The sequence below is a fragment of the Bison bison genome, unplaced genomic scaffold, assembly GCF_000754665.1.
Source record: "Bison bison bison isolate TAMUID 2011002044 unplaced genomic scaffold, Bison_UMD1.0 scf7180017854252, whole genome shotgun sequence".
In the NCBI taxonomy this organism is placed as follows: Eukaryota; Metazoa; Chordata; class Mammalia; order Artiodactyla; family Bovidae; genus Bison; species Bison bison.
In genome coordinates this window covers 781,307-807,274 of record NW_011484825.1, presented here as the reverse complement: position 1 = coordinate 807,274, position 25,968 = coordinate 781,307, and the positions used below count along the sequence as shown (strand labels likewise).

Here is a 25,968-nt window from a genome sequence, read left to right as displayed (position 1 = left end):
GACTTCACTTTCACTTTGTCCTCAAAGAGACTTTCCCCAGGCGCTGTGTCCACCTCCGTCATCCTCTGTCACAACACCTATCACCACACATAGCAAGATTTTAATATGTTTAATCTTCGTATTGTTTTCCTCCGTTAATTTGACGGTAAGTTCCATGACCGCAAGGAGCAGCGCCTGCCGTGTGTACCGTTTTATACCACCAGCACCTCACGCAGCCTGAAAGAGGCAACGTGAGGACCCAGAACTGATCCATCAGGAAGGAAATCAGAACGCTTTCAGCCGCCAGTCACAAACTATCTGATTAAACGGCTTTTAAAAAATACACTGCTTTTTTTTTTTTTCTTTTCATGTAACCAAAAATAGCCAGTATCTTACCTAAACTAGAATTTGTATTTTCCCTATAAATAGGGGGGGAATTTTTCAGCAAACATACCAAAATGTCAAGAGTTTGTTTCAGCAAACATACCAAAATATTAACAGAGTAGGAGACTTACTTCCTTCTTTATGCTTTTCTTTGTTGTTCCAACTTTCTTCTGCTGCTGCTACTGCTGCTAAGTCGCTTCAGTCGTGTCCGACTCCGTGCATCCCCATAGACGGCAGCCCACCAGGATCGGCCGTCCCTGGGATTCTCCAGGCAAGAACACTGGAGTGGGTTGCCATTTCCTTCTCCAATGCATGAAAGTGAAAAGTGAAAGTGAAGTCGCTCAGACGTGTCCGACTCTTCACGACCCCACGGACTGTAGCCCGCCAGGCTCCTCCATCCATGGGATTCTCCAGGCAAGGGTACTGGAGTGGGGTGCCATTGCCTTCTCCTTCCAACTTTCTTCAGTGAATATCTATTATGTTTGCAATAAAAAATAAACAGGGACTTCCCTGGCAGTCCAGTCGTTAAGACTCGGAGCCTCCAATGAAGGGACACAGGTTCGACTCCTGGTCGGGGAAATAAGATTCTGCATTAAATATGGCGCAGCCAAAAGAAAAAGAAAGAAAAGAAAAATAAACATAAAGACTGTTGGTACTTTTTTTGAACATCTCTGCCCTTGAGTTTGTGAATGAATTCTGGGGTCAGTCTTCTTCCACTGCTTCTCTTTCTCTGGACAAAATTAAGCCAATGCCAATCGCATCACTTTGCACACTGTAGGCATTTCTTCCTGTTTTGATGAATGAATGGGAAACATGGAGGGAATAAAAAAAAGAACAGAATCTGCTCATTCTCCATGAAGGGAAAGCAAACGGAGGGAAGACTTCTCAACTGGCTTCATTTCATTGCAGCCATGGAGGATGGTGGGAGAGACATAAAGTTGTGGACTCCAAGAGCTCAGGATTTGAAGTCAGATGGATCTGGGTTCAAATCCCACTTCTGTCTCCAATCAAGCTGAGCAACTCTGGGAAACGTATATAACCTCCTGACATCTCTGATGTGGCACAGAATTAAGCCTTTTCTTCACAAACCAGAAGGGATAGAGGGAGATTCCCACAAGGAAAAGCAGAGAGAAATTGATCAATATGTTAGCTATTACTTTTTTTAATTAATTTTTATTGGAGTACAGTTGCTTCACAATGCTCTGTTAGTTTCTGCTGTACAGAAAAATGAATCAGCCATAGATATACGTATATCCCCTCCCTTTTGGCCTTCCTTCCCGACCAGGTCACCACGGTGCATTAAGGAGGGTTCCCTGCATTATACAGTCTATGCTCATTAGTTATCCGTTGAATATGTGTCAATCCCAGTCTCCCAATTGCTCCCGCCCTCCTTTCCCCTTTGGTATCCATATGTTTACTCTCTACATTTGTGTCTCTATTTCTGCTTTGCCAATAAGATCGTCTATACCATTTTTCTAAATTCCACATATATATATGTTAATATACCATATTTGTTTTCTCTTTCTTACTTCACTCTGTGTGACACTCTCTAGGTCCTTCCATTTCTCTACAAATGACCCAACTTTGTTCCTTGTTGTGGCTGAGTAGTATTTCACCATACACCCCACCACGTGTGGGGGGATCTTCTTTATCCATTCCTCTGTCTTCAGATATTTCAGTTGCTTTCATGTCCTGGCTGGGCTTCCCAGGTGGTGCTAGTGGTAAAGAATCCACCTGCCGATGCAGGAGATGTGAGAGACACAGGTTCGATACTTAGGTTGGGAAGATCCCTAGAGTAGGAAAGGGAAACCTGCTCTAGTATTCTTGCCTGAACAAGTCCATGGACAGAGGAGCCCGGCAGGCTACGGTCCGTGGAGTTGCCAAGAGTCGGACACGACTGAGCACACACGCGTGTCCTGGCTGTTGTAAACAGCGCTGCTGTGAACTCTGGGGTGCATGTATTTTTCTGAATTGTGGTTTTCTCTGGGTATGTACCCAGTAGTGGGATTTCTGGGTCATATGATGACTCTTTTATTTTAATAGATAGCATATTCAAAAGCAGAGACATTACTTTGCCAACAAAGGTCCGTATAGTCAAGGCTATGGTTTTTCCTGTGGTCATGTATGGATGTGACAGTTGGACTGTGAAGAAGGCTGAGTGCCGAAGAATTGATGCTTTTGAACTGTGGTGTTGGAGAAGACTCTTGAGAGTCCCTTGGACTGCAAGGAGATCCAACCAGTCCATTCTGAAGATCAGCCCTGGGATTTCTTTGGAGGGAATGATGCTGAAGCTGAAACTCCAGTACTTTGGCCACCTCATGTGAAGAGTTGACTCATTGGAAAAGACTCTGCTGCTGGGAGGGATCGGGGGCAAGAGGAGAAGGGGACGACAGAGGATGAGATGGCTGGATGGCATCACTGACTCGATGAACGTGCGTCTGAGTGAACTCCAGGAGTTGGTGATGGACAGGGAGGCCTGGCGTGCTGCTATTCATGGTGTCTCGAAGAGTCAGACATGACTGAGCAACTGAACTGAACTGATGGTGACTCTATTTTTAGTCTTTTAAGGAACCTCTATACTGTTCTCCATAGTGGCTGTACCAGTTTACATTCCCATCCACAGTGCATGAGGGCTCCTTAGCAATCACTTTTGTGACTGTAGTTGCCATTATTATCAGGGGCAAATGCTACATCATCTCAGCTGCTCTCCCTCCCTTCCTGCCTCCCTCCTGCACTCTCCACCCACCAAAACCCTAGAGGTTATCAATCAGTACAAGCTGGGAGGGTCCTCCAAAATCTCTGCAGATGGTGACTTCAGCCATGAAATTAAAAGACGCTTACTCCTTGAAAGGAAACTTATGACCAACTTAGACAGCATATTAAAAAGCAGAGACATTACTTTGCCATTAAAGTCCATCTAGTCAAGGATATGGTTTTTCCAGTAGTCATGTATGGATGTGAGAGTTGGACTATAAAGAAAGTTGAGCGCTGAAGAATTGATGCTTTTGAATTGTGGTGTTGCTTTTGTGCTATGGTGTTGAAGGAGACTCTTGAGAGCCCCTTGGACTTCAAGGAGATCCAACCAGTCCATCCTAAAGGAGATCAGTCCTGGGTGTTCATTGGAAGGACTGATGTTGAAGCTGAAACTCCAATACTTTGGCCACCTGATATGAAGAGCTGACTCATTTGAAAAGACCCTGATGCTGGGAAAGATTGAAGCCAGGAGGAGAAGGGGACAACATAGGAGGAAATAGTTGGGTGGCATCACCAACTCGATGGACATGGGTTTGAGTAAACTCTGGGAGCTGGTGATGGACAGGGAGGCCTGGCGTGCTGCAGTCCATGGGGTCTCAAAGAGTCAGACACAACTGAGCGACTGAACTGAACTGAACTGAACTGGGAGGTTGGGAGCAGGTCCAGCCTCCATTGCACTTTTCTCTCTGTTATTTACACATTCTCAGATGTCCTGATGATAGTGAGCAGACTATATTTATGAAATATTTTGCACTATATAGAGCACATGCAAAGCTTTTTGAAGAAGATGCCACCCTTCAGAAAAAATAGGCTTTCTTTAGAGAGTCATTGTCAATGAGTCCTTTCAGTTCTACGAACTCTCTAGTTAATCAAGAAATCTAGAGCAAATTTCCAGAGCTTTAAGCACTTTGCAAAATGAAGTGGCTCTACACATGTAAGGCTTTTTCAAGTGCATGAAGTAAGTGGTGCCAGCTGTTAATAACTTGTAAGTGAAGTCGCTCAGTCGTGTCAGACTCTTTGCGATCCCATGGACTGTAGCCCACTAACCTCCTCCATCCATGGGATTTTCCAGGCAAGAGTACTGGAATGTGTTGCCATTTCCTTCTCCAGGAGATCTTCCCGACCCAGGGATTGAACACAGGTCTCCCACATTGTAGGCAGACCCTTTTACCGTCTGAGCCACAAGGCTTACTGGGCCCAAATTCCTTCAGATAAAACAAGTTGTCACCCTCAATGTACTTTTCACTTACATCCTTTATATCTTCATAACACATTAGTGTGTAAATTACTCTTTTCTGCAAATAGAAAAGGCGATTGCGGGGGAGTAAAATTTTGAGTGACTAGCAAAGAAGCGTGAACAATAGTTGCTGTTATTAACCTCTCGTGGTCTTACTTAACCCGAGCCTCAGCTGTTTCATCTTAAAAACGGGGACACCCAGGGGCATGTCACCGAGAAGCACTCAAATCTTGGTAGCTATTATTATTATTACTACTGGCTAGTCACTTCGTGATAGGCTCTGGGCAATGTGCTCTCTTTTTAACCCCACAACAGGCCTTTGATGGGGCACTATTGTTATTCCCATTTTGAGATGGGATTACGGAGGTTTGGAGCAGTTTGGTAACTTGCTCAGAGTCACAAAAATTTAGCTGGCCCCCTCTGTCAGGTTTCCAATCGAGTGCTCTTCTGTAGCTGGGACAGTATTGGTCGACACCTGGGGCTACTGCATTCCTCTGGGCAGCAGACAGTGGAAGTGTTTTCCTTAAACAGGTGCTCCACCTGGAGCTTGTTTCCAGGAAAACAATTCAGCTTTGCTAAGGCTCTTGCTGCTGCTGCTGCTAAGTCGCTTCAGTCGTGTCCGACTCTGTGCGACCCTAGAGACGGCAGCCCACCAGGCTCCCCCGTCCCTGGGATTCTCCAGGCAAGAACACTGGAGTGGGTTGCCATTTCCTTCTCCAATGCATGAAAGTGAAAAGTGAAAGTGAAGTCGCTCAGTCGTGTCCGACTCCTAGTGACCCCATGGACTGCAGCCTACCAGGCCCCACCATCCATGGGAGTTTCCAGGCAAGAGTGCTGGAGTGGGGTGCCATTGCCCTCTCCGCCTATGGCTCTTATCCCACCCTTAATTAATGCTTAGGAACCCAGTCTGGGTTATTGAGCTTTGTGAAACATCCTCAAGCAAAGTTTGCAGGATCAAATGGTTATACTTAAAAAAAAATTTTTTTTTTTGGCCATGTCATGTGGCTGTGGGATCTAGTTCCCTGACCAAGGGTCAAATCTACATCCCCTGCACTGGAGGCTTGGAGTCCTAACCACTGGACTTCCAGGGAAGCCCCAGGTTAAACTTTATTCTAGGCATTTCTGCAAGCATGTTTTTGAATTAGATTTACATTTTAATGGGTGGAATAAGGCAGACTGCCCCTCCATAATGTGGATGGGCCTCATCCAATCAGTTGAAGTCTTGAACAAAACAACAGAAAAACAATCCTAAAAAATTCTCCAGGGGACTGCCTTCAACTGAAACTGCACAGTCAGCTGTCTCAAGTCCCGCCCTGTCAGCTCACATTTCAGATTTGGACTTGCCAGCCTCCAAATATACCTATTTTCTGTTGATGCTGTTTCTCTGGAGAACCCTGGCTAATACAAGCCCATTGCAGTCTGAGGGGAAGGGGGTCAGCATCAGGACACAGAGAAGAGGAACCACTATCCTTGGATAAACAGGAGGAAGAAGCACTTTGACAGGCTATCGTCTTGATTATCTATTACTCCCTAGTTCACAGCCAGAACCAGAGCTGACTGGCTCCAAGCATCTGTTCTTAACCCCTCATAGTGGGTCGAATGGTGGTCCCCAAAATGTTACAATCACTTCCTAATCCCTAGGACCTGTGAATATAACCTTAGTAGAGAAAAGGATCTTTGAAAATGTAATTAATTTAAGGACCTCTGATGAGATCATCCTGGATTTTAGTCACAGTCCATAGGGTCACTAGGAGTTGGACACGACTGAGCGACTTCACTTTCACTTTTCACTTTCATGCATTGGAGAAGGAAATGGCAACTCACTCCAGTATTCTTGCCTGGAGAATCCCTGGGACGGGGGAGCCTGGTGGGCTGTCTTCTCTGGGGTCACACAGAGTCGGACATGACTGAAGCGACTTAGCAGCAGTAGCAGCAGCAGTGACTAAAATCCTGTTTAGTCACTCAGTCATGTCTGACTCTTTGCAACCCCATGATCTGCAGCCTGCCAGGTTCCTCTGTCCATAGGGATTCTCCAGGCAGGAATACTGGAGTGAGTTACCATGCTCTGCTCTGGGGAATCTTCCCAACCCAGGCAGGGATCAAACCCAGGTCTCCCACATTGCAGGCAGATTCTATTACTGTCTGAGCCACCAGGGAAGCCCTTGGTGGCCCCTAAATCCCATGATACATGTCCTTACAAGAGACACACGGGAGAGATTTGATAGACAAGAGAAAGTGACGTAAAGACAGAGACAGAGATTAGAATGAGCAACTGCAAGCCCAGGAATGCCAACAGCCATGAGAAACTGGAAGAGACAAGGAATAAAACCCCTGCTAGAACCTCTGGAGGGACCATGGTCCTGCAAACACCTTGGCTTTAGACTTCTGACTTCTGACCTCCAGAACTAGGAGAGCAGAAATCCCTATTTTAGCCAGCAAGTTTCTTATAATTTGTTATGACAGGAAACTAATACACCCCTATTTCCAATAACTGGGATACAAGAGAGGGAGCAAACACAACCAGTGAGCAACTTACAGTAACCAAGACCATCCATTCTTGAAATATAAATGAGTAAGATCTTCGAATGGTACAAGGGAAGGAAACCAACGTTGACCAAGTGCTTACCGTGATCCAGGCACCATCCTAGGCACTTGGTTCTATTATTTCATTTAATTCTCATAACAACCTTATAAAGCAGCTACCATTAATGAGTATGTGAGTCTCCGCTGGCAAGATCCAAGTTGGGTTAGGAGGTTAACTATTCCTTGATACAGAACTGCGAGACTCCAGACATGACATAACCCATCTAAGAAATCAACGCATTAGCCAAGAGGTAATCAGGTATATCCATCAGAACACAGTACCAGAGCAGGGTAGGAACCCCAAAACTCCCACTCACCAGCTGTGTGACCCTGGGCAGGTCCCTAACATCTCTGTGTCTTGGTTTCTCCATCTCTTTATACTGGAATCTGCCTTATATAAGGTCTTTGTGAGTCAAAGCATGTAAGGCATGTAGGGCCAATCCTGGCTGACAGCGGCCACTCCATAAGGGTTAGCCATTACTGTAACACATGTGCTATCAAGCACATGGTAAACACTCAATGGATATTTACTATTATTATCATCATTAGTTCAGGTAAGACCCAGCTCGACCTTAATCTTTCCCTGTTTCTTCTAGAAAGTCACAATCTTGATTCCGTTAGACTTTTTAAAAAGCCCTCCTTAGAAGACAAAAATTGGATTAAAATAAAAGTTCTCAGAATGTAAGGACTCAGACTGATCCAAAGTACACAGCATATAAAGTAATGGCAGGAGAGGGGGTGTTTCTTTAAGCCTTTCAACACATAGTTAGTAGAAAATCAAGCTTAATTTCAAAATTATAACAAAAATAGATTCAAAGATAGTCACAGCACTTGAAATGCCACAATTTACTAGGGCAAAAGCCACTGACTGTTGAGTGGGTGGAGGGAGGAGAGGCAAGGAAAAAAGACAGAATGGCTTTCCTAAAAATAAAATTGTAAAAGTAAAACCAAAGTGAAAAATTCCTTCCAAGAAATCCTCAGGATCTTTGACCGTACTGTAATAAACTGGGGACAGAACAGTTTGACTGATTGCTTATTCCTTAGTTCATTCTTTTACTTATTTAACATTTTCTTGCCTGGAAAATCCCATGGACAGAGGGGCCTGGTAGGCTGCAGTCCATGGGGTCACTAGGAGTCGGACACGACTGAGCGACTTCACTTTCACTTTTCACTTTCATGCATTGGAGGAGGAAATGGCAACCCACTCCAGTGTTCTTGCCTAGAGAATCCCGGGGACGGGGGAGCCTGGTGGGCTGCCGTCTCTAGGGTCGCACAGAGTCAGACATGACTGAAGCGACTTAGCAGCAGCAGCAGCAGCACATTAATAAGTGGTTCCAAGTTTTATTACCCAGGGCAGTGTCTTTAAACAACTTCAGTTCAGGCTAGAAAGAACTGAGGGTTACAGAGGAACATTAGAAGGGAAGAAATGTTCACTCCAGATTTCAAAGGAAAGTACTAAACCAGATGACTGCCCAGGTCACTTCCTGTCCCTGTGAAGCTAATTTCAGACCATGGGATCAATCCCATATCACAGTATCAGTATATACAATCTGCCTATTGGCTGAGCACACACTGTTGATGTCATCAATGTACTTTTGTAAATCAAATAGATTTTACTTCTGCCTTTGTTTATTGCTCCTCTCTACCAGCATGTACATTTCATGCCTAGTTGTTTGCATTCTTAAACTGTCTGGGGACTTCCCTGGGCTCAGTGGCTTAAGACTCCATGCTCCCAAAGCAGGGGGCCCAAGTTCAATCCCTGGTCAGGGAACTAGATCCCACATGCTTAAACTAAGAACTCACATGCCACAACTAAAAAGAGAGAGAGAGAGAGAAATCCTGCATGCCTCAACTAAGACCTGGCACAACCAAATAAATGATTTTTTTAAATAAAATAAAACAATGCCTGGCTCATAGAAGGTGTTCAATAAATACTTGCTGAGTGATGAGGCCAAATACAACCTCTATTCAAGCACTGAGAATGACAAAACGGAATCCAGATGGCCTTTAAGCATCCCCATTGATAGAGGTGTGCGTCCTAAGTCACTTCCGTCGTGTCCAACTCTGTGCGACCCGGTGGACTCCAGCCTGCCAGGCTCCTCTAAACATGGGGATTCTGCAGGCAAGAATACTGGAGTGGGTTGCCATGCCCTCCTCCAGGGGATCTTCCCAACCCAGGGATCAAACCCATGTCTCTTATGTCTTCTGCATTGGCAGGTGGGTTTTTACCACTAGTGCCACCTGGGAAGCCCTATTGATAGAGGGTGCCATAGCAACACGCTCTCGCCTCTCCTTTCTCCGGGAACAGGCCTTCCTTCATCTGAACACGTGGGCCCCAGGCAGCCATGTTTGGGCCCTGTGATATATCACTTTCTTGTTCCTAAGTGACTGGACCAAAGCAGGACACATGCCCTAACCTAAGCCAAACCAATTCTCTTTTCTGGGACTTAATTCCACCTCTGTAAGCACAGAGGGATTTTGACAAAATTGACCTGTGAACTCATTCACAGATCCAGTGGCTGGGAGAGACAAAACTACAAAAATAGAAGAGAAGCTGGACAATACAGAATAGCACAGAGAAGGAAATTAAAAAATCACCCGTTTATCAGACTTTGTAGTAATAAAAAGTGGGAAACAACATGCCCGTACAAAAGGAAATGGATAAATGAACCATGGTACATGAATACTAGTCAGCACTGTCATGGAAAGATTTACAAAACATACTGCTAAGTAACCAAAGCAAGGCACCAACAAAATGTGCTGTGTTACTACATATATTGCGTTGGCCAAAAAATTTGTTCCGGTCTTTCATACCATCTTACCGAAAAACCCAAACAAACTTTGACCAACCCAACAGTTACGTATTTTCTTAAACGACATATTGTGTATAAAGGTCTATAAGACTATAAACCATACTGATAGCCATAGCTACCTCTGGGGAAGACAGATGTGATGAAGAACTTTTAGGTTTTATGCAAAATAATTTTATAGTATTTGACTATGTTAATATGATACTGTATTCCTACACTAACTTGCTTAAAGGAAAAAAATCAAAATGATGAAAAGATCTGGGCTTCCCTGGTGGCTCATATGGCAAAGAATCTGCCTGCAATGTAGGAGACCCAGGTCCAATCCTTGGGTCGGGAAGATCCCCTGGAGAAGGGAATGTCAATCCACTCCAGGCCTGGAGAATTCTATGGACAGAGGATCCTGGCAGGCTCCAGTCCATGGGATCACAAAGAGTTGGACACAACTGAGCGATTAACACACACTCACTAAGAAGTAGAGTCCATTGAGATCAGAGACAAAGAAACCATTTAGGAAGCTGTGGGCATTGCTTAAATGTGAGGGTATTAGGCCTGAACCACTGCAGAAGGGATGATGAGAAAGAGATAAACGTGTGATAGGTTTAGGGTGTAGAGTTGAGACCCGTGATTGATTGGATGTGGCATTGGGGGTGGGGGGTTGGGTATGATTGACACTTTCAGAGTAAAGAGCGTGGGCTTTGGAATTCAGCTGCCAAGACTCAAAGCCCAACCCAGCTCTTACCTGCTGAGGGATATTAGGCAAGTTAGTTCACATCCCATCTCTGTCTGCTCATTTGTCAGTGAAGATGAAAATATTATTTCCTAGCTCGCAGAGCTTTTAGGAATCAATTTGTGTGAAGTGCTTAGAACTTTGTCATTGCTCTGGATATATGTTGGTTATTATTAGAAGGACTCCTTTATTATTACCATCACAATCATTGTCATCAAAATTATCATCACTACTGCCAAATTTAGTCCCTGAGCCTAGATGACCAGTTGGAAATAGAGGAAAAAAATATAACTTGAACTGAAGCAGGACTGGGGGTCAGAGAAGTAAGGAAGCCAAGAAGAGTCCACAAGACTGATTACTGTGGTTAACTAAAGGGCAGCAACAGAGAAAGAAGGGTGAGTGTTGAGGGGAACTACCTAGCAAGTTAGTTAAGGATTAGGTTTGAAGGAAATTGTATGAGTACATATATTTTAAAACAGAAAAACACTGGTTGAGTCTTTCATCTTTTTTGAAGTTTATGCTTAAAAATCAGGTATATAAAATTATAGGGATCTTATATATTATACATTATATGTGAGTTTCCCAAGGGGACTCCCTGGTGGCTCAGATGGTAAAGCATCTGCCTGCAGTGCAGGAGACCCAGGTTCCATTCCTGGGTCAGGAAGATTCCCTGGAGAAGGAAATGGCAACCCACTCCAGTACTTTTGCCTAGAAAATCCCATGGATGGAGGAGCCTGGTAGGCCACAGTCCATGGGGTTGCAAAGAGCTGGAAGTGACTGAGCGACTTCACTTCCAAACGGGCACTAGTGGTAAAAAAAAAAAACAAAAAAAAAACAAACCTGCCTACCAATGCAGGAGATGTAAAAGATGAAGGTTTTATCCCTGGGTCCATAAGATCCCCTGGAGGAGGGGATGGCAAGCCACTCCAGTATTCTTGCCTGGAGAATCCCAGGGACAGAGGAGCCTGGCGGGCTACGGTCCACAGGGTCACAAAGAGTCAGACAGGACTGAGTGACTTAGCATGCATGCACATCATATGTATATAACAATTTATTCTTACTGTAGTGAATTAAAATATTAAACCAAAGCAACCGTCCCTTCGAAAACACAGCCTCACTTCCTGCCCCAGCTCACTTCCCTATTTTTACACATACACTTAACACTATATTGAGTACCTAATGTAGTGGATGTGATCAACATACACCTTTGTTATTGCCTTTCACTATCTCTTGAAAATTTATTAAGGTAGAGAAATCTTGTTCTGACACTAGAGAAAAATTCTGGCAGAGCCATAACTTTTTTACTTGCTTTTAGTTAAAAGATAGTCTTCAATTCAGAAATTAAAATGCCCGTTCCCACATGTGAACACAAACACTAAACTCAATTTTCAACCTGATCTCTGCTCCAGGTGGAACCTGCTTCCCATCCTGCCTTTCTGCTCTTTATTCCCCACCCCATTTGGTTGTTCAGTGGCTAAGTCATGCCCAACTGTTTGCAAGCCCATCAACTGTAGCCCGCCAGGCTCATCGGTCTATGGCATTTCCCAGGTGAGAATACTGGAGTGGGTTGCCATTTCCTCCTCCAGGAGATCTTCCCGACCCAGGGATCATACCTGAGTCTATTGTGCCTCCTGCATTGGCTGGTGGATTCCTTACCACTGAGCCCACCTGGAAAGTCCAGAATTTCTCTTTCAAAAAACCCTCACCAACTCCTCCCCTCCTACTTCCTAATATTTTAAAATATCCTTAATCTAAATGAGCGATACAAGGTCCAAGGAACTGTTCTGTAACCATTGCCTGTGTATATTCTGCACAAGTGAATCTGGGTTTGAAATTTACTATCTATTACATAGCTTGATGTTTCAATCTTGACTGTTCAATATGAATACATGTAACTTTGTTTTGTATGCTTTTTGTAATAAAGATGTGATCATTTTATAGCTGTTTTGCAACTTTTTTTTTTTTTTTTTTTTTAGTTTAAACTTGTATTTTACAGACTCTTATCAGTAAGTATATATGGTTTCAGTTAGTTATTACCCTCTTGAATATTAAACACAATCAGGTGGTCCTAACTCTACTCTGGCAGTAAGCAAAGATAAACAAACCTTCCCAGCAAGTCAAATTTCACTCCTAGACTGGTTTAGCTTGATGGACAAATTTTTTGTTTTGTTTTTTGGGTTTTTCTGTTTTGTTTTGTTTGCAACTAGAGTCCTTTTTCTTTTTTTTTAAGGACACCTGAGTGATTTTTGCTCAAAAAAAAAAAAAAATCCCAAATTAAAAAAGAATAAAAACAACACTGAATCCATTGCCACAGATTTGTGTTATCTTCCTTGAATCCGTTGTAAGTAGTTTATGACTTCCCATAGAAGATCTTGCACTCTCATTCATCATTCTATTTTTCTCCCTGTAAAATCACTTTTCTGGCCAACTTGAGATCCTTTAAAGGCAGATACGCAGTCACCTTTGTATTTCCCTCCTCCAAGCTAGCCAGGCACACTTCAGTTCAGTCTCTCAGTCTTTGCGACCCCATGGACTTCATTCAGCACGCCAGGCTTCCCTGTCCAACACCAACTCCCGGAGCTTACTCAAACTCACGTCCATCGAGTCAGTGATGCCATCCAACCATCTCATCCTCTATCGTCCCCTTCTCCTCCCGCCTTCAATCTTTGCCAGCATCAGGGTCTTTTTCCAGGCACAAGCCTTCAAAAAAAAAAACAACGACAAGCTTCTTTAATCGTCCTTGCGGCTTTTTGCACCTCCCGGAGCTAGAGGGCGACCAAAGCCCAAACGGCGCGTTGGCCGGTAACTAAGGCCGCTCCCGACGCGCACGTCCTTACGTAGACGTTGGGGGAGGAGCTGCCCTGTGCGCGGTGACTGGCGGCGGCACTGGCGGCAGCTGGAGGCGGAGTAGTGCGGGTCGCAGGCTTGGAGAACTTCGGAGGCGGCGGGGGCGCCGGCGACGACGACGACGACGACGAGGACAGCAGGAGCGGGCCCCGGGCTTGTCGTTCACCATGCCGACCGTGGAGGAGCTTTACCGCAACTACGGCATCTTAGCCGATGCCACGGAGCAAGTGGGCCAAGTGAGTAACCCAGCGGCCTGCGGGCCGGCGTTCCGCGGCCTCGAAAGCGCTCCCCGGGCCCGGCGGGGGCTGCTGCTTCGCCCGCCCGCGAGCTCCTGGCCGCCCGGGCTGTTTTCGTCGGGGTGGGCCCCTGCCGGGAGTGCAGATCCGGGCTTCACCAGCCAGAGTGCGGTCCCCGCGTCCCAGGCTCCTCTGCCTCCCGTGGTCAGCCTTTTCTCACCGTTTCCTAATTCAGCTTTTTCAGCACCCCACCCCATCCCCAGTTCAGTCTCTTCCCTGATCCTTGTCCTCCAGGGTCCTTTGAAGTCCTTCTCCTTTTCGGTGGCGCTCAATCCCTTGGACGATTAAATTGTGAGTTCAGAAACGCCTTTCTCGAGGCAAAAATCTGCAGTTAATTTAGGAAGAGCTCTTGGGAGACAGAAGTTTGTGAAATTCCGAAGGGGCCGTTACGTCTAGACTTTAATGAGGGCTTATGATTTCGTTATTTAGCCTATTCGATGAGCGCCTGCCAGGAACCAGGTTCTGCCGCCGGGCCCTGGAAGTACGAGAAAGACAGACCCGTGCTCTCCCAGGACGCGTCTTTAGTGAGGGAGAGCAGTGATAAATAAGAAAGTTAGATGCTTCCCTCCCGCCCCACCCACCACACACACACACACTCACACACCCCGTGAAAAGTGTGAAGAAAATATAACAGGGCCGTGCGCGGGGGTAAGGGGGTGGTGTGCAGCTTTAAATAGAGTTGTCTGGCAAGAGTTCCCTAAAGTGTTTGCCCAGACACAACTTCAGCAGTGCTGAATCGGCCCTCCGAGCCGCTGCTTCTTTGTGAGCCTTCAAGTGCTAGAGTCCATTGAACTTGAGGAGTTGATAAAGTGGTGGTGTGTTTTCTTGGTAAAAGAACCAGTCTCCCTGACATAATCTCCATCACTGTTAGAAATCCCATGCTGTATCTTTTCAGGGCTTAAAACGTCATTTGATTCTCCTGCTTACCCATCCCAAAGCAGTAGGAAGTGGGAGATCCTAAAGACTGATAACATTAGCAAAGCTGTGGCTGTACATCTCCCATCCTTTTTTTCTGAACATGTGTAATTCAGTTCAGTTCAGATGCTCTGTCGTGTCTGACTCTTTGCAACCCATGGACTGCAGTACGCCATGCTTCCCTGTCCATCACCAACTCTCAGAGCCTACTCAAACTCATGTCCATCCAGTCGATGATGCCGTCCAGCCATCTCATCCTCTGTCATCCCTTTCTCCTCCCGCCTTCAATCTTTCCCAGCATCAGGGTCTTTTCCAGTGAGTCAGTTCTTCACATCAGGTGGCCAGAGTATTGGAACTTCAACTTCAGCATCAGTCCTTCCAATGAATATTCAGGACTGATTTCCTTTAGGATTGACTGGTTAGATCACCTTGCAGTCCGAGAGACTCTCAAGGGTCTTCTCCAATACCACAGTTCAAAAGCATCAGTTCTTCTGCACTTAGCTTTCTTTATGGTCCAACTCTCACATCCATACATGACTACTGGAAAAACCATAGCTTTGACTAGACGGACCTTTGTTGGCTAAGTAATGTCTCTGCTTTTTAATATGCTGTCTAGGTTGGTCGTAGCTTTTCTTCCAAGGAGCAAGCGTCTTTTAATTTCATGGCTGCAGTCACCATCTGCAGTGATTTTTGAGCCCAAGAAAATAAATTGTCATTGTTTCCCCATCTGTTTGCCATGAAGTGATGGGACCAAATGCCGTGATCTTAGTTTTTTGGATGTTGAGTGTTAAGCCAGCTTTTTCACTCTCCTCTTTCACTTTCATCAAGGGGCTCTTTAGTTCCTCTTCGCTTTCCGCCATAAGGGTGATGTCCTCTGCGTATCTGAGGTTTCTGATATTTCTCCTGGCAATCTTGATTTCAGCTTTTGCTTCATCCATCCCAGCATTTCACATGATATACTCTGCATATAGGTTAAATCATCAGAGTGACAATATACAGCCTTGACATACTCCTTTCCCAATTTGGAACCAGTCCATTGTTCCGTGTGCGGTTCTGACTGTTGCTTCCTGACCTGTCTCTCAGGAGGCAGGTAAGGTGGTCTGGTATTCCCGTATCTTTAAGAGAAAGAGTAAAGAGATGTATAATTCAGGTTGAATCGTTGTGAGCTGAACAAAAAACTTAATTTGGGACCATATTTAGCTTAATCTAGAATTGTGAATATACCAGTTTCAAGTATCAGATGATTTTTCTTTCCTACACATTTCCACTTCAGTAGAGAATTTTGATGTCGTCGATGAGAAATACTTACTGATAGTCTGTTGTGGATGTTTATAGGATGTGTGTGTTGAGTCATCTGTGAAGGAAACATTTTCTGCCCATTGAGGCAGGGTGGAGAAAACTTACATGGTCACTCAATTTGAGCTTTTGTTGTCCTTGTTCCTCAAGGGAACTAGTAAGTGAAGATGTTCTTGTTCGTTATGACTGAGTTAGGGAAGAGTGTAGCAAATTGTTCAGCCTAAAATTGACTTCATTGCAGAGGGGATGGGGGACAAAAGATAGAACAGTGATTCCCAAGTCAGTTGTATACTCGCTCTCCCAAAGAGGTGATTCAGGACTCTTCCAGAGAACCCAGTGCTGTCCCGTACCCCAACCCTTATTTTTTGCTGGACAGTCACCTACTTAGAGTACGTTAGAGAAAACAAGCCAAACTGGAGTTTTCCTATTCTATGAATTTGAGAGTTGTTCAGATTTTCCTCTTATGTCATCTTTAGTTATAAATCTACCAGCTTAGGTTGAGAGTTCTTCCTCAAGAGGTCAGTAATGTTTCTCAGAAGAAATCTGCTTTTAATTTAGGAAGAGTGCTTAGGAGACAGAAGTTTGTGAAAAACAGGAGGGCTGCCTTTCGTGCAGATTTGAATGAGGACCCGCGTTTCATTTATTCAGTATCTTTTTTGAGTGCCTGTCATGTACCAAACACCGTTGTTGATTTAGTCACTAAGTCACATCCAATTCTTTGTGACCCCGTGGACTGTAGCCCACCAGGCTCCTCTGTCCGAAGGATTTCTCAGGGAAGAATACTGGAGTCAGTTGCCATTTCCTTCTCCAGAGGAGCTTCCTGACCCGTGAATGGAACCCACGTCTCCTGCTTGGCAGGTGATTCTTTACTGCTGAGCCACCTGGGAAGCCCAGCAGCCACTCTGCTGGACAGTAAGGTTTTAGCATAGTGCTTTTAAGTGATGGGACATCAGTGCCTTCGTGACACTGTAATGTCAAGTGTCAAACAACTAAATAAGATAAAAGACCTCTGTGTAGTAAGGTGTCATGATTTGCTGAGCCTCAGACAGTAAATTCTGGTAGAACTGAAGCTGGCCTAAACCGTAATGCCAACTAATTCTGCTCTGTTGTGTAATAATGCTTCCCTTTTAGAGAAAACTCCTAAAACTGCTCACTAAAGAGAAGTGTATTGGGCTTCAAGATACTGCTTATAAATTTTAATTGAAAGCAACAGCCAACTTAACAGAAGGGACACCATTCATGATTTTTTAAGGAGAGGAAAAAGTATTTACATTCTTAATGTACCTAAGCCAGATTTTCATGTTACCTTAGAAGATTTACAGTAGAGAGTTTGAATTTTCTGGCAGGCACCTCTCTCGACTTCCTGGTGGCTCAGACGGTAGAGAATCCATCTGCAATGCAGGAGACCTGGGTTCAATCCTTGGGTCTGGAAGATCCTCTGGAGAAGGGAATGGCAACCCACTCCAGTGTTCCTGCCTGGAAAATTCCATGAACAGAGTATGCGGTCGCAAAAAGTCTGACACGACTGAGCAACTAACACACACTTCTCTGGACACTTTTGAAACCATGTTTGAGTTTCTTAGTCTAGAACTTCCTTCTAACTGTATTTTGATTTTCACCCTTTTTCAAAGAGGTGAATTCCACAGTTGCTCAGGGAGCTGCCACTGAGGGGACTGCCCAGGGTTAAATTCTTTTATTTTTTTTGTTTCTCTCCTTGCCTTGTCCCATGCCCTTCAGTAGAACATTTGAAGAAATACAGTCAAGGAAGGAACAGGTACATATTTACCACATAACCCTTGTTTTCAGGAGTCTCTTGAATGAAGAAGGGAACTTTATACAGATACTCAGACATATTTAAATCGTGAACATGTATGTTCTAAGAAGCAAACTGCAGGTCATAAATTCTAAGTGAAGCATTATTTAATACCTCAAAACTTGCAGTCCTTCTGTCGTCTCTCCTCTTGTAACCTCCTTACTCGGCCCCCTTTCTCGCGCTCTGCCTCTGCCACTCCTTAGGCAGGTCTCCTTCCTCTGCTGTGTTCCTTAGCCCTCTCAGCCCTTTTCCTGGTTCCCAACAGGCCATAAAAGCACATGCTGTGGCCCATCATTAGATTTTGTCTTAACTTTTTATGAGTACTTAATTTTAAGATGTAAATATTTAATTTTATGTTATGTAGTCAAGAAAAACCAAAAAAAAAAAAAAGAAGAAAAACTTAAAGAAAAACCAAACACCTATTAAGGGATTTTGGCAGTTAGACTGTGGTAAGATCTGACCAATATAACACCTAAACTCTGATTTCTCTTGTGTTCTCTTACACAGGAGTGTATTGGCTCTAAGGGTAGAAGAGTATAAACTTTACCGACTTAATGTTTCATGAAATAGCATTCTTTTGGTACTTTTTTCTGGCATGCTTAAGCTAAAATCAAAGACCAACCAAGTTCATAATCCCTCAAAAATATGTAGAAGTGTTAACAGTTTAACACACAAACTAAGTTTAATTGAGTCTAAGGAAGGAAGGAATACAGCTTAGTTCATCCATCTTCTTTTTATGTCATACTTGAGAAATTTGTTGTAACTGCATCCTTTCTTCTCTAAAGTAATAGCTTTACTTTGCACATCACTGGCTACTTATTAGTTGTGATTTCACTTTTTCTTTTATAATTTATCTACTAAATGCGAACCAAATTGTAACTTTTTTACTTGAAAATATCTTAATTTCTTTTGCATTTGCTCTTTTTATTAGATATTAAAATCACAGATATAGTTTTAGAAATGTATTAAAAATGTTTACAATTAAAGCCTTTTATTAGGATGATAAATCATTTATCTAGCTAAAATATACAACTGTTGGAAAAGGAAAGTGCACAGTGCTGTGTAGTATGTGAAACATTTTATTGTGTTTACACACCTACCTGTTAATGAATCACTGTGATCACTGAAAATATCACTTACATCTTGTGTCTTCTTTGAAAACCAGAAGTAGTAACTACTTGAGGGAGATTTCTATTCAAAAGTCTTGTCCGTATACTGCAGTTGAAAAGCAGATAATTTAAAAAGCTGGCAAAGAGAATATAATTTTATTTTGCATTTCATAAAGGATAATTAAAGTCTGTTAATAATGTCTGTGAAATTATTTGATAAAACTGATGACTATTAATGGTAGTTTAACGATGTTAAAATGTCTTAACTTTCCAAAGGTCTTATGTTTAGGATAATACATTCCAATTTATATGCTTGTGTGAAGCCTGTATTTAGGACTCAAATTGCCTTTGACAACCCTGGATCTGGCAAACTTTTCTTTCTCTCCTCTTTTGTTAATTAAGATCTCAGAATACTAATTTGAAAGATTCCAATTAAAGAAGCTTGGTATTAGACACAGATCGTGACTTAAAAACCCATCAGAACTATGTTTGGGTCCTGGATCTGCTACTTAACCTTCTGTGTGGTTCTGGACAAATTATTTCACTTTTCTGAGCCTTGGTGGTTTTCTCATCTGAAAAATAGGGATAGTAGTAACACCTAACTCACAGGATTACTGTGAGGCATTCCACACAATACACAAGGCATTCCACAGCCTCTTGTAGGCTTTCAGCAGATGTTGCTGGTGATCCCTTTTTGTTCTATTCCAGATTTTTTTTCCTTGGTAGGGGGATGGGTTGTTTCAAGCAGGAATTCTTCATTTACTTTTAGACAGTGAATTTTAGACAATTCAAAGGTCTTTCTAAGTAAAGCTTGAAATTGAAGTTAAAGGAAATTGGACTGATAACTCTGCAAAAAGTAAGGATGTCAGATGGCTCCAAACTTTGATTTTATGACATCTACTGAGGGCTTCCCTGGTGGGAAGCTTTTACTTTCAAACAGTAAAGAATCCGACTGCAATGCAGGAGACCTGGGTTGGCTCCCTGGGTCAGGAAGATCCCCTGGAGAAGGGAATAGCAGCCCACTCCAGTATTCTTGCCTGGGAAATCCCATAGACAGAGGAGTCTGGCAGTCCATGCAGTGTCAAAGAGTCAGACATGACTGAGCACCTAACACTTTAACTTTCACACTGAGCGACTAACGTTTTCACTTTTCATAAGCTATGGAGCAAGCTACAGGAGTGTTAAGTGGCAGCGAAGTCAGCCATGATTTTTTTTGAACCTTTGCACTAAAAAGTGGGTAATATACTTTTGAAGTAATAATTCCTGAAGGCTGATTTTGTGTCTGCATTTCATGAGGAAGCTATCCTTATTCACAGAAATTTCTGTTATTCAGGGGTTGGTATTAATGTTTAAGATAGGAGGAGTTGTCATTAATCTAGTAAATATGCATATATTAAAATCTGTGCCATTCAAAGATCTAATTGTGACCATAGCCTTTTGATACATAAAACACTTTATTTCTGATTATTTTTTAAAAAATAGTGTCCTTAATTGAGATTCCAATGAACCTAAATATCTTTGCATCCTGCCTTTTTTTTTCTCTTGAGTCTGTAATATACTGGATGTTCTTTAGTCATCCACTTAACTTATCTAAAGCATTTAGAGGATTGCCTTTTACAGAGTAAATACAATGCTGTGTACATATTTGGTTTAGTAGTATGTTTAAGGTTTTCCAGTAATTAAAAGTTTTCTGTAGTCACGATATGTATTGCTTTGTTTCCCAACTTGATCCATTAATAAAAGGGCTAGTTTGGAGGCAGGTGTGTAGTGGGGACTGGGAATTTGTTGACTCTTCATATATTGTGAGTATCTGAGGGCAAGCACTTCTGAAATTTTTTTTTAAAGGAAACAAACGAACTTTGAATGTATTATTTTAATGAAAAGTTAAATATGTGACATTGGGCATGCAGAACAAATTACCATTTTTATATTCTAAAACATGAGGCAAAATAAAGCTTCCTAACTTTCCTCTTATTGCTTAATTTCAGGAATATATTCTACCTTGTGCAATGTGCTCATTGAAAATAGATCAGTATATCTAAACGTAACACAATTATTTGAGAATTGTGTTTCTTCAGTCTGTTCAGTTGCTCAGTCATGTCAGACTCTTTGCAACCCATGGACTGCAGCACGCCATGCTTCCCTGTCCATCACTAACTCCCAGAGCTTACTCAGACTCATATCCATCCAGTTGGTGATGCCATCCAACTGTCTCATCCTCTCTCGTCCCCTTCTCTTCCTGCCTTCAGGCTTTCCCAGCATCAGGGTCTTTTCCAGTGAGTCAATTCTTCACATCAGGTGGCCAAAGTATTGGAGCTTCAGCTTCAGTATCAGTCCTTCCAATGAATATTCAGGACTGATTTCCTTTAGGCTGGACTGGTTCCATCGCCTTGCAGTCCAAGAGACTCTCAAGGGTCTTCTCCAACACCACAGTTCAAAAGCATCAGTTCTTCTGCACTTAGCTTTCTTTATGGTCCAACTCTCACATCCATACATGACTACTGGAAAAACCATAGCTTTGACTAGACGGACCTTTGTTGGCAAAGTAGATGTCTCTGTTTTTTAAATATGCCATCTAGGTTGGTCATAGCTTTTCTTCCAAGGAGCAAGCGTCTTTTAATTTCATGGCTGCAGTCACCATCTGCAGTGATTTTGGAGCCCCAAAAATATGAACTCTGTCACTGTTTCCATTGTTTCCCCATCTATTTGGCATGAAGTGATGGGACCAAATGCCATGATCTTAGTTTTTTGAATGTTGAGTGTTATGCCAGCTTTTTCACTCTACTCTTTCACTTTCATCAAGAGGCTCTTTAGTTCCTCTTCACTTTCTGCCATAAGGGTGGTGTCATCTGCCTATCTGAGTTTATTGATATTTCTCCTGGCAATCTTGATTCCCGCTTGTGCTTCATCCAGCCCAGCATTTCACATAATGTACCCTGCATAAAAGTTAAATAAACAGGGTAACAGTATACAGCATTGACGTACTCCTTTCCCAATTTGGAGCCAGTCTGTTGTTCCATGTCCAGTTCTAACTGTTGCTTCCTGACCTGCATACAGATTTCTCAGGAGGCAGGTAAGGTGGTCTGGTATTCCCATCTCTGAAAGAATTTACCACAGTTTGTTGCAATCCACACAGTCAAAGGCTTTAGTGTAGTCAGTGAAGCAGAGGTAGATGTTTTTCTGGAATTGTCTTGCATTTTCTATGATCCAACAGATGTCAGCAATTTGATCTCTGGTTCTTCTGCCTTTTCTAAATCCAGCTTGAACATCTGGAATTTCTCGGTTCACATACTATTGAAGCCTAGCTTGGAGAATTTCGAGCATTACTTTGCTAGCGTGTGAGATGAGTACAGTTGTGTTTATTCTGTTTATTACAAAATTTTAAAGCATGATACAGTCACAAGACTAAGAACAGTTAATCACTAAATGAAGAAGTGTTAGTACATAACAAACCTTTTTTTTTCCCCACATAAAATTAGATTCATTCTTCTCTCTTTCCCAAATGACAAAGAATAATGTGAAGGGCAGGGAACAGATAGTAGGAAGGTAGGTGTTAAATTTAAGCAGTAAAACTCCCTAAGTAAGCCCTATTTCTTAGCCTGTGTGAAATTTTACTAACTTAAAGCAAACTCAAAGAAATTTGTTTAACTTGCCATTCTTCAAAATTGTATTTCTTTTCTGCTTTATTCTTTTGTTTCAGCATAAAGATGCTTATCAAGTGATATTGGATGGTGTCAAAGGTGGTACCAAGGAAAAAAGATTAGCAGCTCAGTTTATTCCAAAATTCTTTAAGCATTTTCCAGAATTGGCCGATTCTGCTATCAATGCACAGTTGGACCTCTGTGAAGACGAAGACGTATCGGTACGTTTATGGCTGATGCTCCGACAGGCTTTCAGTGTCGCTTTTGCCGCTTTCAGACATCCTCTCTGTGTGGCTAATGTACCTGAAGCACCAGGCATACTAGCGCGTGATAAAATCCTGCCGCCAGGTCTGGTCTGCTGGGGCAGCATCCCAGGGCTTCAGTCTGCATGTGAGGAAACGTGTCAGCTCTTTCTCCACCTTTCAGTTGTGAAAAATGCATGCAAAATACTTCGTTTTGCTTATTTATTATCCACTGTTGAAAACAGCTGTGGCTCACATCTTTTTCGTAGATTGTTAGGCAAAGTGCACGTGAAATCAGACTAGCTTTAGCTTGTAGTCGATTTATGCTTTCTTGGATATTTAAAATAATAACAGCATTGCAGCATAAAATATAGTTTCAACACCCCTAAATAGTTTTCATAGCAGAAAAATAATTGAACTGTGAAATAATTATATGTTATTACTGGAATAAAAAGGAGTAGTTTTTCCTTGGAACAGAATTAAGCATTAGCATTTCTGGCTGCTGATACAAGTTCCTAAGAATTTTCGACTATTAGCCCCTGGCTTTTCAAATGAAAGTAGTGAATCATCAACATTTTGTGCAAAATTTGAATTTTTATATTAAACTAAATAAACCAAGATCCTGTATTTGGAATTATGTACACAGAATATATCCACAAATTTGCATACTGAACATCCTAAAGTAAGTCGTTACTAGCTATGACCTTGGCCACTGCAGCCATTCTTGAGGGATACGGTATGGTGTGCCCACAGGTAGGTAGTAAAAACCCAACAATTGTATATAGTCAACATATAGACTGTTTATAATCTCAAGTCTGTCTACTTGAGTCAGATAATTGTATTTAATGTCCCTTTCCACTGCATTTTGTTTCATATTCTGTGAAGCTTGAATATTAAAGTGGAATAAATTATCTCTAAAACTGAAAATCTCATGTTGTATAGTTTTGTGGCGCATATGCGGTTATTACAGTTTCTCTCGTACTTTTTGTCCTCTTTAAAGGTCGAGGTGGTTGTTTTTATTCATGATAGTATTTGGTTAATTTTTTATTTGAAATTATATTCAGATTCGACGGCAAGCAATTAAAGAGCTGCCTCAGTTTGCCACTGGAGAAAATCTCCCCCGAGTGGCAGATATACTAACCCAACTTTTGCAAACAGGTAAGAAATTTTATTATTACCCTTTTATCTAAATGTAACTTCTCTGAAATAATGATTCTTTTTTTTTTTTCCCTGAAGATTTGCCTTTGATAGAAATTTAAATTCTTTTTTCATACAGTTAGTTTGAAGCTTAATGACTTATGACTGTCTGATTTCTAGTTTTGTTTTGAATTCTGGTTGTGAAGGTATAATGACTGGATGCTTTGGGGGATTTTGATGCATCGTGATCTGTCACCCCCAGCTTCCTGTAGTTTCTTAACTGTACCATCTTACAATCTTAGCATCAGCGCTTGCCGGGTACACGGATCAGGGTCTCTACCCTTCCAGGAAAGCTGTGTTTTCTTGGTACCTGAGATAAATGCTTAGTTTACGTCTCCTCTCAGTGTAATCTGTGACAGACTGTGTTGAGTCTTAAGTTTGAAAAGGAAGCAGATTATACACTGTACCTCTTTCTCTCTATCCAGATGACTCTGCAGAATTTAACTTAGTGAACAACGCCCTCTTAAGTATATTTAAGATGGATGCAAAAGGTAAGGCCACTTCTTGTTCTGAATTGTGTTTGATGTCCTAACAAATTGGGGAATTTGGCATTTCTCATTAAGGGTAAAGTCTGGGATTCACCCAGACATCTGTTTCATAAAAATTCTAAGTGTTCTCAGGGGACAAAAAAGCAGCTTAGCTCAAGCTGTTGAGTCAAGATGACTCAGAAAACCAGAAGAAATAATTTTAAAAACAGACCAAACTTTTCCCTTAGAAATATGTTGGAAAAACTCTGTTTCCCACTTGAAAAAATTCATCCAGAAATCCCTGGGCTTATTTACTATTAATAATGATAAAAAAGGAATGTCATGCTCAAGCTGATTCTGAGTCCATGAACAAAGTATATGATCACTCTTATGGTTGAGACTGTAGAAATTTTAGACTGGTTTAACCAGTATCAGTGATATTCATGATGTATATTAATTCACTTGAAAAGAAATGCTGTAATTCAAATTAACTTGAAGGATGTCATTCCTATATAGAATTGACTTCCGGATGCAACTATTTTGTTTTGCAGGGACTTTAGGTGGCTTGTTCAGCCAAATACTTCAAGGAGAGGACATTGTTAGAGAACGAGCAATTAAATTCCTTTCTACAAAACTTAAGACTTTACCAGATGAAGTCTTAACAAAGGAAGTAGAGGAACTTATACTAACTGAATCCAAAAAGGTAAGCTTCCGTTATCTTTTAGTGAACTTCTCTAATGCACAGGAACATAGTTGATTTTAGCACTGTTCATCAGTGCTATACGTAGCTTGTTTATAAGAGCATATGTCCCATAAGAACCATTGTAGAACTTCAGGATTTTCTTCTGTTGTATTTTGCACTTTGGTCACTTTAATGGGAAGTGGAGAAGACAAAAGGAGAAGGGGGCAGTAGAGGATGAGATGGTTGGATGGCATCACCAATCAATGGACATGAACCTGGGCAAACTCCAGGAGATGGTAAGGGACACAGGGGCCTGGCATGCTGCAGTCCATGGGGTTGCAAAGAGTCAGACATGACTTAGTGACTGAACAACAACAGCAGCACTTGTAATGATGAATCACGGTGTTACTTTAAAGGGGTTCAGTTCAGTTCAGTCGCTCAGTCCTGTCCGACTCTTTGCGACCCCATGAATCGCAGCACGCCAGGCCTCCCTGTCCCTCACCAACTCCCGGAGTTCACTCAGACTCACGTCCATCGTGTCAGTGATGCCATCCAGCCATCTCATCCTCTGTCGTCCCCTTCTCCTCCTGCCCCCAACCCCTCCCAGCATCAGTCTTTTCCAGTGAGTCAACTCTTCACATGAGGTGGCCAAAGATTAAAGGGTTTGATCACATATAAATCCTTTGTGGTATTATCCTCAAAATCTATGCATTCATCAGGTCTCTGAATGAATCATTTCCTTCAGGAAATTTTACTTATTTCCCACCTGTCTCCCTAATTTTAGGATATTCAGCCATAGGATTCTGAATCATTTCAAAATGGAAATGAAATCACCTTGAAATGACCTGTTGTTTTATACTGTCCCATGACAGTATAAACTCAGGAGACCATGCTTATTTGTCTGTGCACCCAGCACTAGCAGAGTTACAGTTGCTAAGATTTGAAAGGTGTGCCACAATTAACTTTTCGTTCAAACAGCACCAAAGTTT

The 25,968-nt window shown here is 42.4% G+C and overlaps 1 protein-coding gene across 2 annotated transcripts in view; it reads left to right on the top strand.

The window, feature by feature from the left end:
* The first annotated feature begins 13,334 nt into the window (after positions 1 to 13,334).
* The window catches only part of API5 (apoptosis inhibitor 5), a 28,147-nt gene continuing 15,513 nt past the window's right edge, over positions 13,335 to 25,968 (top strand). For both annotated transcript variants that reach the window (XM_010856170.1, XM_010856161.1), the window contains exons 1-5: positions 13,335 to 13,557; positions 22,451 to 22,612; positions 23,698 to 23,791; positions 24,256 to 24,321; positions 24,849 to 25,000. In XM_010856170.1, the coding sequence (XP_010854472.1) occupies positions 13,489 to 13,557; positions 22,451 to 22,612; positions 23,698 to 23,791; positions 24,256 to 24,321; positions 24,849 to 25,000 (543 nt within the window). In that variant the 5' untranslated portion in view covers positions 13,335 to 13,488. The remainder of the gene's footprint in view (positions 13,558 to 22,450; positions 22,613 to 23,697; positions 23,792 to 24,255; positions 24,322 to 24,848; positions 25,001 to 25,968) is intronic.